This window comes from Corapipo altera, unplaced genomic scaffold, assembly GCF_003945725.1.
Source record: "Corapipo altera isolate COAL_440 unplaced genomic scaffold, ASM394572v1 1, whole genome shotgun sequence".
In the NCBI taxonomy this organism is placed as follows: Eukaryota; Metazoa; Chordata; class Aves; order Passeriformes; family Pipridae; genus Corapipo; species Corapipo altera.
In genome coordinates, this window is record NW_020884873.1 from 19,882,529 (window position 1) to 19,894,825 (window position 12,297).

At 42.3% G+C, this 12,297-nt stretch overlaps 1 protein-coding gene across 1 annotated transcript in view; it reads left to right on the forward strand.

Moving 5' to 3' along the window:
- Positions 1-2,352: 2,352 nt before the first annotated feature.
- SLC5A8 (solute carrier family 5 member 8) overlaps positions 2,353-12,297 on the forward strand; it is a 28,230-nt gene continuing 18,285 nt past the window's right edge. The window contains exons 1-5 of the mRNA XM_027660125.1: positions 2,353-3,062; positions 5,147-5,212; positions 8,554-8,605; positions 10,109-10,176; positions 11,018-11,172. Of these exons, the coding sequence (XP_027515926.1) occupies positions 2,730-3,062; positions 5,147-5,212; positions 8,554-8,605; positions 10,109-10,176; positions 11,018-11,172 (674 nt within the window). The 5' untranslated portion in view covers positions 2,353-2,729. The remainder of the gene's footprint in view (positions 3,063-5,146; positions 5,213-8,553; positions 8,606-10,108; positions 10,177-11,017; positions 11,173-12,297) is intronic.

Sequence of the window (12,297 nt, forward strand, 5' to 3'; positions counted from 1 at the left end):
CAGAGTCACACAGGCAGAGAGATGAGAGACCACATAAGACCCAGTGGAGATGGGGTAGAGTGCTACAAGAAGGCAATGAAATATGCTCTGAAGACATTTAAGTATCTAATTGTAGCAATGCAAAAAAGCAAATATCTGCAGTTCTGTCTTGGTTACACAGTACAACTTCACACAGCTAATTTGATTCCGTGTGTGAAAAATCCAGAAGAAAAACATTTAGTCCTGTTCTCCAGGACCACTTGCTGTGATTTAGAACATGGGCATCGCACAGATTCACTGCTGGTTCCGAAAATGGAAACATCCAGCCTTTCTTGCCGTATTGGTCATGATGACATTTGAAAGACAGTTTGCTTAACACTACTGTTAAAAGAACCAAAGATATCACCTGAAACCAGAGTGATGTGCATTTCCTCATAGCTGCTTGTATTTCAGTTAAGAAACATGGTTTGTTTTCCAATACGTGTTATCACTTGCTGTGTTTACATCATGTCAAAAGTGATAAAGAAGCAGAATCAAAACTGTATTAATCCTGTGTAATTAATACTTTAAATGCATGTTATTGTTTGAGTGGTTTCAGCAACATGATTCCTGAAAGAGTGCAAACAAGGGACACTGAGCAGGAACCTCTGAGCAGCACAAGCAGTGGGTCTGGGCAAGAGCCTGTTTATGTCCTTCCTTTCTCAAAAGGGGTTGTGTTTTTTGACAACAAATACTTTTTCCAGACAACTGCAGTTCATTGCACTGAGTGGAAGGTTCTGGTTTTGAATGAAAACCTTTGCTGGAAAGGTTTCACATCTTTCACATTGTCAAAAGCTCATTTAGGGCAACCACCTCAGATGATCAATAAATCAAAGCCTAATTGGTAGGTGTAGCAAATAAGTTTCTTTCTTGGTCTTTCTCAGCAGGACATCTGGAAGCTGTTACTCATCGTATAAGTAATTAGAGAGTAACTGGGCCAGAGAGACTGATGCCCTAACCTGCCATGGTGAGATTAGGACATGCCACTTGCACCACAGTGGACAGCTTCTGTCTGTTCAGGGACATTTATACTCCCAGACAGGCATCTATAGTCCAGACCATCACAGACATGATTTCACAGCTCAGCTTAATAATTCTGCCAGACCAGATTTCCACCTGCACCCTCTCCTTTCAACATACACTCAGAAGTAACTCCAAAAGGCCTGCCAAACCCAGAGCTCCCAGGAGAGAGCAGTGCTCCATGATCTGGGTTTGGCTGTTGGGTGTCTGATCATTCATTTCTATTTTAAAATACAGAAGGCTGCTGAAAACCACTTCTCAGAAGGGTCAGATTCAGGCAGGTCAGAGTGCCTTGAACTGAACTCCAAGCACATGTAGCAAAGACTGCTTCCAGTAAATCCAGCTGTGGTTAAGAGCCAGGAAAGACTGGGCAGGAAGGAGGCTTAATCTACCTTCCATGAAAGGAAACAGAGGAATTTTTGATCCTCAAGCTGGTACTGACTTTTTCCAGAAAATCACCTCTAGCATAGCACTATGCCAATGCACAGCTGAAGATGAAAGATACTGTCCAAAGCTTGTGAGCCCTGCTGCTGTGTGTGGCTGTGCTGCTGTCAAGCACATCTAAGTCAGCTTTGGCATCCTTTCACCTTCATTCCACATCTGGGGTTGCTGATATATGGCAAAGTGTCGAATGCGGTATGTGTTAGTCCTGTGTGTGCTGCTAGCTATAGGAACGGGCACATCTCCACCGCTTGGCATTCACGGCTTTCAAACCCCACAGGTGTTTTTGATGTATTCCTCTGTGGGTAAGATATGTGAAGTTCCATTTCTGATATTCCTGTGCACTTTGACTCTTGGACCTGCGATTAGCTGAAGACTCTTAAATAAAACGTGAGCACAGTGCAGGTAGTGGGGCTTCCCTTTTATGCAGCTTCAATGTTCAGCAACTTCCTTGGTAATTCTCATTCAGTGAGTTACCTTCCAGATTGCTCAACCCATGGAAATGTACATATCAAACCATATTTTCACCTTCTTCATTTGGGGAGATGGTGGCCTATGCTAACGAGGAAGGGTAGGTTCCCTATCCTGGGGAAATGTCAAGTGAAATTCTTTCCTCCGGAAGCCCTGGACCGCGATCCAAGTTTGCAGTGTACCCGCATTCAGGCGGAGCTCTGCCGTGGCGCCGCATCCCGAAGCCTGGGCGCCCCAGGGCCCGGAGGCGCGGGGCGGGCTGCGATGGCCCGGGACGGCCCGGCCGGGACCGCGCTGCGGGGATCACCGCCCCTTCTCGCTCCGCGGGGGCGCGCACCGCCACGGGGAGGAGCGGGCACCGGTACCGTATAAGGCCCGCCCGCCGTCCCGGCTCCGACACTCGCGCTGCCGCTCCCGGCGCAGCCCGCTCCCCCTCCCGCCCCAGCAGACACACGGTGGAGACCTGCGCGGGGCGCACCGCACCTGTCCCGGCGGCGGACACCAGCCCGCCTCTCTTTGCTTCTGTCCCGGTGTGCGCATCGCACCGTTCCGCACCTGCCCCGTCGGGGGACATCGCAGCGCACAGCACCGCTCCGCTTCTGTCCCAGTGGTGTGCACCGCACCGCCCCTCACCCCCCGGCGGGGGGCACCTCCCTGGGGCCCGTCTTCATCTGCTTCCTCCTGCTCCAGGCCGCTCTGTGCCAGCCCTGAGGGGGCAGCAGCTGCCCCTCTAATTTTGGGGCAGATTCTTGGCTCCAAGGGTGAATCCCTCTGGTAGAATGGCGCGCTTCACCGTCTGGGACTATGTAGTATTTGCGGCCATGCTGCTGATCTCAGCCGTCATTGGGGTCTACTACGCCTTCGTGGGAGGGGGGCAGAAGACATCAAAGGACTTCCTCACGGCAGGCCGCAGCATGAGTGCCCTCCCGGTTGCATTGTCCCTCACTGCCAGCTTCATGTCAGCTGTCACCGTGCTGGGCACCCCTGCCGAAGTCTATCGCTATGGTGCCATCTTCTGCGTCTTTGCCATCACCTACTGCCTGGTGGTGCTGTGCAGTGCCGAGATCTTCCTGCCTGTCTTCTACAGGCTGGGCATTACTAGCACCTATGAGGTAAGGTTGAGTGGAAGGAACCTTTCCCCAGCCTTTAGGGAGCTTGGGGGGATCTCATGCCTGCTTCTACATGTCTGTCCTCCATCTCTTCCTGCAAATCCCCTGCACTCTCTGCTCTTCTGTGTCACCACACTCCTGAGAGCAGGCTGCAACAGGCTCTGTCCCCAAGTCTGCCCACACTGTCTCTGCAGAGAGAAGACGCTCAACCCTGCTGTCTTGGCTCAGGAGCTGTGTGTCATGCCAGATTTGTTTCCTCACTCCAGATACTCAGTTCAGTAGGTGGATTAATCTTCGTGCAGCTTGGATGGTGACATGTCATTAATCATGTATAATTAATATACTAAGACAGAGCGCAAGAGCACCTACTATAGGAACCAGAGTTCTCACATCATGCTCCCTTCAGATTGGTTTCTAAGCTTAGGTGTAACCACAAAAGTCCCCTTTTGGCAGAATATGTATCTGTGCTGTTCCTAGAGATTTTAGGGACACTCCTTGCCACCTGAGGCTGTTTACACCACTGAATGTCTTCATCGTGCATATACAGGGAAGTCAGCAAGTGCTCTGTGTCTGTGAGCGTTCTCTTACTTCCACCAAAATAAGGCTGAGCTGGTCTTCAGCTCAGCCTGTAAGTTAAAGCTATAGCCATCAGGGCAGAGACATCTGGGGCGGTGGGACAATCACAGGTCAAATCTGACTGTTTTGGAGTGGGGAAGCATCTGGTCAGGATTTTCTTCTGATTCAGAGCATTGGTGCAACCTCTTTACCTTCCTGCATGAAGGTAGTTCATAGCTGCAGATTTGGAGGCAAACTGCTCTTTTGACAGAGGACTTTGGGAAAGGAGCATCGGTGCAGGTGAAAATCCTTGACTAGCTACTTTGGTCTTTAGCATTTTATTACACTGAACAGAGGTGTTGCAGCACTGGAGGCTGAAAACAAGATTTCTGTTGGTAGATTTAGATAAGAATCCACCAACAGAAATCTCTGGTGGCTTCCAATGTGTTTTAAACTACTAATCTTTGGACTGTCATGATGATACTTAAATAGGACTCTTTTAAATAAAGATTTATAATTATGACTGGAAGATCACTGATTATCTTGGGGTTAAACCAGAGTAATGCACCTATAAAAGATACATCTTCTATTTCTGGACAAAGTTCAGAGTTCTAACAACTTTTTGTGTGTGTCCAGGGGCTCAGGACTGCTTCCTTGTGTGGACATGCTCACAGATCCCATTTTAAATGCTCAGTTCACAAGTGAGCACTTTGAGATGCTTCAGTGTTTGTGTTGATTGAACAGATTGTCAGGCAAATGAGATGCCTCTTGTACAACCACACACCAAGAAGGTTGTTAAGACAGACAGTGGGAAGAAATATGTCCTACAGCATGACAAACTCCTTCAGAGATTGTTGTCCCAGGCTAGACAGAAAAAATGAGGATTTCTGTTTCCCAGGTGGCTGAATTTTGACTTACCAGTAGAATATGGCAGGCTGCCTTGGGCAGCGCAAGAGGTGAGATTACCATGGGAAGAAGCCACTGACCACTGAAAACCTTCTGCCCTCTCTCACAGCAGTTTAGATGGATACACATAATATGCCAGAGTTTCCAAATTGACTTAGACTTAGAAATAGCCACAATGTTTTCTTTTTCTCTCTGATTTCACAACACAATTGAGTTTTGTTGTTTCCTGGTACATCATTGTCAGCTTTTAGGTTGCCCTGTACAGAGACAGGAGTTGAACTTGATTCTTGTGGATTTTTGTCCCTTCCAATTCAGGATAGTCAATGATTTTGTGATAATATATCCTGGTCTTTTCTGTAGACTCCATTGTATACTGACTAGCTTATGTCTACTTCACTTTCTTGTGTTATTACCCTGTGGTGAGGTCTGTAAAAAGATATCAAATCAAGTTGAAAGAGTTATCCATCAGGGTGACTCTACGAGTTTTGGCCATTCATGCAAATGTAAAAACAATGCTATGCTCGCTCTTTGTTGCTTATCACTTCATTCTAGTGAAGTGATGAATTCATTGCTATCAATAGTGTCAAATTTCAATATAAACATTTGTATTTTCTTCTCTTTTGCAGTATTTAGAACTTCGATTTAATAAATATCTACGCCTCTGTGGAACGGTCCTCTTCATTATACAAACGGCAAGTAAAGCTTGCAAAGAAGCTGTTCTGTGGTCCTCAGGGCCACCAGAATTATTTGGTTGACTGTAACTGCTGTTTTCTCTGAGCAGTTGATGAGGTTACCAGAGTGCCTGGGTGGCTGGGAGCAGGAGAAACAAAGCCCTTTCTGCTCCAAAGTGGTGAGAGGCGGAGCAGATGCTGGGCTACCTGACTTTTGGGTCTCTGTGTGCACTGTTGAATACCCTGAGCAGTCACTTGACATTAGCACCATGCTAAGAGACGAGCAACCCTTCACTGCAGGGTAGCAGTGTGAAGAGCAGTCATTCGCCTGCCTGCTGGAGAAACCCACAATGGGTTCAAAATATAAACATGTCCCAATTATCTACAGTGGCAGTTTTCATCCTCTGGTTTGTGGATTCTTGGAGTCTAACTAATTTTCAAGGGTCTGTGAAAGGTGATAAAACAAGCTGTCAGGAGCTGTCATTTACTTCGCAAGGATTTGCACCACCATCACTGGAAAAAAACTAGGTATCTGCAAACTGAGAAGTAGAAAATTGCTGCCCTTGGGAATGTTAAACTAAAGCAGTCCCTGAAATTATTGCTAGTACAGTTTTCTGTATCTAGTCCATTCAGACAGTCAGTATGAAACCACAGCTTTTAAATGTCAGGGTGTGCCAAATGCACCAGAAATTAAAATGTGTTCTTTTCACAATTTTGAAGTTGAGTTTTGGGGTAATTCGGAGTAAGAATGAATATGCAATCAGAAAGCTTTTTAAGTAATAAGCTTGCTTTCTGTCCATTTTTAAAATTTTTTAAGGTACACCAGAATTTACAGGCCAGTCACACACACCAATAAGATGGTTCTCAATGCAGTGCTCATTACTTGTTTGAGCAGTGCTGCTTAGCTGGCATTTATGGATACACAAGCCCATAGGAAAACTAGAGTGCTAGCATGTGTGAAACCTGACACTGTTTCATCAGCATATGTGAAGACATCACAGTTGTGTAACTTGGAACAAGCTAAGCATAATCTTTGCTTTCAAAAATCAGAAAAGTAATTCTATGCAACTTAAATATGTGCTCAAGGAAATTAACTAAAGATTGATAGGTGGCTTTCTCTGTTAAGCACTAACGACTTTACCTGAATAAATAAAACAATTGTGAGGAAAGAAAACCTCCCAAGATTTTAATGGTGTAATTTTAACTCTTCTGTGAATATTGGGATATACTTAAAAGAAGGAAAAGAAAAGGATATGTAGTAGTACAATAACAATAACAAAAACCTACTGAAGAATTGGCAAGATTGTATCAGTCCTATTTAAATTTACACCAAAATGTGACTATAGTTGTAACAAATTTTAATTTCTGATGGTTCTGGCACTTACTTGCTGTGTATGAGAAAGCCGTAAGTTCTCATACTGAATCCTTTGAATTAGCAGTAGAAGGAAAAAGAATTGGCTTGATGACTGCATCCAGAGTGTTGCAGCCAACAATGGGGATTTTTCAACCTGGGGAAGACCTTATTGCAGCCTCTCAAAGGGGGCTTATGAGAAAAGTAGAGAGACACTTTTTACCAAGGCCTGTAGTGACAGGACAAGGGGTAATGGTTTTAAGTTGAAAGAGGGTAGATTTAGAGTGGATATAAAGAAGAATGTATTTGCAACAAGGATGGTGGGACACTGGACCAGGTATCCCAGAGAAGTAGTGCAGTGCCCCATCCCTGAAAGTGTTCAAAGTCAGGCTGGATGGGGCTCTGAGCAACCTGATCTAGTGGAAGGTGTCCCTGTCCACGGTAAGGGAGTTGGACTAGATTACGTTTAAAGGACCATTCCTACCCAAACCCTTCTAAGATTCTGTGGCTCAGCAGCACATATTGACAGTCACTGTATGGACTGCAAATCAACATTGACTGGGCTTGACAGGTGTCAGCAGCTGCCTGTGAAGTGATGCATCTGGTTCTGAGGATATATTTGCCAGGGACTGGTCAGGAGTGGCAGCTTTCTTGTAATATAAGCTATATATGAAAATCTAGAGAGGACTCATGGCAATGAGAGAAACAAGCATGCACACACAAAGGCAGGGAGTAGAGTACAGGTAGGAATAACTATTTCCCCAATGGCCCCACTATCCTTTCTGGCATGTGCTTGTAGCAGGTGTGCATCAGGGGGCCAGCACAATTAGGTTAGACTGGGTGAAGCAGCTTCTCCATATTAGTTTCCTCCTATAGCTGGAGTGCTATAGGAGGAATGGAGCTGGAATGCTCCTTCCATTTACCTCTTGGCTCTGTCCCCAACGTTGCCACTGGCCATTGGTAGCGCTCTACCTTGGGAACTGGATTTGATCTGCTCAAAAGCCACAGCAAGTAATCCAGTGGTTATCAATCCTGCTCTGGTTTACCACTAGTGCCTAGGGCAGACTCCACACTTGCAGGAAGGGCAGAGGCTTGCTGAATCCTGGATGACATCTGATTCTGCTGTTTTTCCATGCCCAAGTCTCACCGCTGTAAATCAGGGAGTCAGAAGAGTCCAGCCGTGGAAAGCTGATGCGAGTCAGCTCAGGACCTGTCTGTGATCTAGATCTTTTGAATCAAGACCACTGACCTTCACAGAAGTCATCTGCATATTGCAAGCTATATTATTCTGACCCATATCACAGCTGAACTTGGGGCAGTAATGACAGCGATAAAAAAGGAAACAGGATTTAAAAATATACACAAAGAAATTGTAGAGGATATCAGTGTATGAATCGCATTGTGCCCACAAAAGTAGATGGAGTAGCTACTTGATTAGTCTGTATCTTTACTGTGGTTGAAAATATAAAGCTGCTGATAATCACGTATGGCTTCATTTTACAGGTGATAATCATGTATGGCTTCATCTTACAGGATGAAGGTTATAATTCCTTATAATGCTATCCATAACAACTAGCTGCTGTCGTATTTTGTATTCTTACTCACATGCATTAGAGCTGTATACTGAAAGGCATATTGATCCCAAGACTGAGAAAATAGATAGTAATAGGTTCCTTGGCAAACCACGTGTAAACCTCATTAACTTTCTTTTCCTCTTGTTTCCTTTTGCAGTTTTAAAGGAATAAAATAAGTTAATTATGAAATCCAGGAGAAGATGAAGAGGGATTTTGTATTTAAGAGTCCCTGGTATTTGTTTTAGTAACACTTGGCTATGAGACTGCAGAGCTTATTAGTCTCAGTCATTCATCTTCTAATTGGAATTATTTGCCAACAGTTACAAATTTAGAAAATATAGACTACCTAAGTGCTTGAAATGAAATAATCTCAGGAAGCTATCACCTTTCCAGGAATTTACATTTATTTTGATCTTTAATCTTCTTTTTCCTTCTAGACTTTATACACTGGTATTGTCATTTATGCTCCAGCTTTAGCACTAAATCAAGGTAAGATGAATATACTGCAACTGTTCTTCTACTGGTACTGGTATCCTTTTTTTTTTTTTTTGGTAATGCACACCTGAAAATATAGCTCAAGTCTTGACTATAAGTCTTCTAATGGGAACTCTGTAATCCTAGTCCCTTAATCCCTACTTATAAGGAATTACAGAAAAGATTTAGAGGAAAACCTCCACTCATTTGCTCTACCTCTGATGCAATACCTGTAGTTAATGGGCACATTCAGAAAAGTTAAGGCTTAAGTAAATTTTGAAGGCAATGCAGACACTAAACATGAAATTAATTCCCCTGGTTAAGTGCTCTTCTTCAAGATGAGGGCGAGGCAAAAGTTCTGTAAATATGGTTTTAGACTTCCTGGAAATATTTAATGTGGTCTCTCATTTTGCCAGGAAAACAAAACCAACAGAAAAGAGATTGTCAATGTAAGATATTTGTTGTGATATTTACAAAATTAAATATTTTCATTTTCTGCTTCAGAGTGACTTTTTGCTTTGAAAACGAGCCACATTTATTTCTAGAAGAGTAAAAAGCTCTTGTATGGAGCCAAATTAAACTTTTAATCTGACACAATTAATTTGTCTGTTTGGCAAGAAAAGGGAATAATAAGATGCAAATTAAAAATTAATCATTTTGGCTAGAATCAAGTCACAGTTTTTCTGCTCTTTGGATGGTTTTTTTGGCTTGTTGCTTGAACAAAATGGAAGAAAAAACACAACACTGTCTGTACTGGTCTTCTCCAGTGCGTGAACTCACAGGTTTTATGTCTTTGATGTTTGTATTGCCTTGCATATACATAGCTACGATTTAGCTAACTGCCAACTAGAAGAATTTACGTTTTTCATTAGTTTTGTTGCCGTGGTTCTCATTAGCCTGAACTGTCTGTTGGGGAGTCCCCTGATGCCTTGCCTGACATCACACAAGCATGCCAAGCTGGGGCAGTAACAGCCTGTATGTCATCCACAGCACAGTGTTGTATGGTGTAAATATACTATCCTTAAGAGAAAGAAGAATGCAAAAAAGGCTTTTAGTCTGATGCATTTCCTCCAGACCATGTTTGAACGACCTTGCCTCCGTGGAGAACACCTATTCTGTTTACTTGCATAAATCCCTGCCTAGGGGCTCTGTGGTGCTACCCAGGTGCTTCAAGGAAGGACATGTATTTTAAAATCTTCCTGAGTTGGGACCTAGAAACATATTGGATGTGTTGTCTGGTAGTGTTCACATTAAAGACAAATAGTTTCTTAGATCCTGAAATATATCGAACTTTTTAGCAGTTTCCAAATCTGTTACAACTGTTTCATTTTTAGAACTGGTTAGGCCAAATCCCCCGGTTTAGACACACTAATCTTTTCATTACCATTTTTACCTCCTACCTCTGCATTTAACTTATTTCTAACTTTTTTCAACAATGACATTGAGGGTGAAAAATCAACCTTCAGTGTTTTGTCCCCAGTGCCTCATTCATGCTGGTGCCATTTCCCTCTCTTTCAGTCACTGGCTTCGACTTGTGGGGTGCAGTGGTGGCGACTGGCGTGGTCTGCACTTTCTACTGCACACTGGTATGTGGGCCCTTTGGCTGAGAAAAATCTCTGTTCCTTTCACTGCTCACATCAAATATGGAATTTATTAGATAGCGGCCTAATAATCAGATTACCACCTGGAAGTACATTCCACAGCGTAGATGTGGCCAGAGGGCCATATTCACCCAGGGGCCTCTCTGGATGCATTGGCAGTCACTATGTGACTCAAACCTTTTCTGTTTTGATACATTCAAACTTCTGTTGTGGCTGAAAGAACAGTAAAAAGATAGATTTCCCTTCCTGAAAATCCTCCTGTGATTTTTCTTCTGATCTAGTAGAGTTTTGCTGTGTAATTTGTCAATTTGTAATTTGTCAAACAACTTATTGCAACTGTAACAGTCCTGTCTGTTATTGCATAGAGCCACTAAAAATAGCACATGCCACATGAACAGATTGGTCTTCAAATTAGTGTTAATTGACCAAGTGTTGGATTAAATCATGTGTATTTTTATTCCATGAATGGTATACCTTCTGGAACTAGTACTACTGAATATATATAAGTAAGATGAGCACTGTCTGCAAATTTATCTTTTGATACAAACTTCTGAATCAGGCTATGTGATGAAGAAAATACTGGATTAAACTACGTGTATGGCCAAAGTAAATGCTACTGCACTTCAAAAAAGGGCCAGGATGTCCTGAATGGGTTCCAGAAAACAATTCCTAAAGACAGCAGTACACAATTAGTTCTATTAAAGAAGAAGATGAAATTCATCTATTATACCTCATAGGAACAGTAATGTTTCTGTTAGTTGAATGTGAGTACAAGGCAAGAGTGCTGCTGCCCTGTTGTATCTGATATGTGCTGTTCCTCATGCAGGGCGGTCTGAAGGCAGTGGTGTGGACAGACGTTTTCCAGGTTGGAATCATGGTTGCTGGATTTTCATCTGTGATTATACGAGCTGTGGTGGTTCAGGAGGGAATTGGACGCATTGTAAATGATTCCTACCATGGTGGAAGATTAAACTTCTGGGAGTGAGTTTGTACTTGCAGATGATGTGCCTCTTTATTCCCACAAATAGAGCCCATGTGATTGTGAAATTGAACTGCTATTGAAGGGAGAGGAGGAGAGGAGTTGTGACCCAATTTTTATATATTTTTAAACAAGCTTACCTAGTTTGAGGGATATTTTTTATGTTTTAGACCATGCAAAATCTTGTAAAGAGAAAGACCTTTTTACTTTGTTAAGTAGCTGTTTTAAGGATATATTTTGGATTCCACTGAAAGAGAATGGTGAATAGAAGAGGACAGTTGTATTTTTACTTACAATTTGAAAACAGCTGATTTGGCATTTGAGCTACTGAATGAAAACAAATGAGAAAAAAATGGTTTTTGCCTAATCTGAAAAAGGGAAGTATTTTTCTTTTCCCTGAAATATACAAATATTTAATATGTGTATACTTATATATGTTTAATAGTGTTTTACCCTCCATTATTGTAACTAATCATAGCCTAAAAATATAATTTTACAAGTTAAAGAATATTCAGTCTGACAGTGTTGAGTCAAAAACCACTTTAAATAAACAGGTTATTGTACCTTTGATGAATATATGATTCCTCTGAGAAACTTCACTAAATGCTATTAGTGAAAGTTTAGTGTGAGAAGTACTATGATTTTTCCTTTGTCTATCAGTTCACAATATTAATCAGGTTGGTCTGTAAAATTTTTCACCAAGTTCTTCAGTAAGTAATTCATCTGTGGGTATTTTTTCTTCTTGTGAACAGTAATTTTTTTTCAATTTGTTTGGCTGATTTGCGGTGGTTATACTGTATTGGTTATTCTCCCAATCATAGATTCACAGATGAAAAAAGAAAAGGAATAAAGGCATGTAATAGGTGAAACGGTATTACCACATTCACAAAAAATTAAATTCATTGCTATATTAAAATGTTATTTAAAAATAATAATTATTTATGGCCACCTAAAATCTACTATTTACTTAGAGCTAAACTAGCAAAATGTTTTACAGAGGCTCTGTCCACAAAGGTTGGGCTTGCAAACACACCTTTATACTGGTGTTAGACTGATGTCCCTTTAGATAAGCAGGCATATTACACTTTTTACTGGAGCATCATTTCATCACAGCAATCACAGGCATC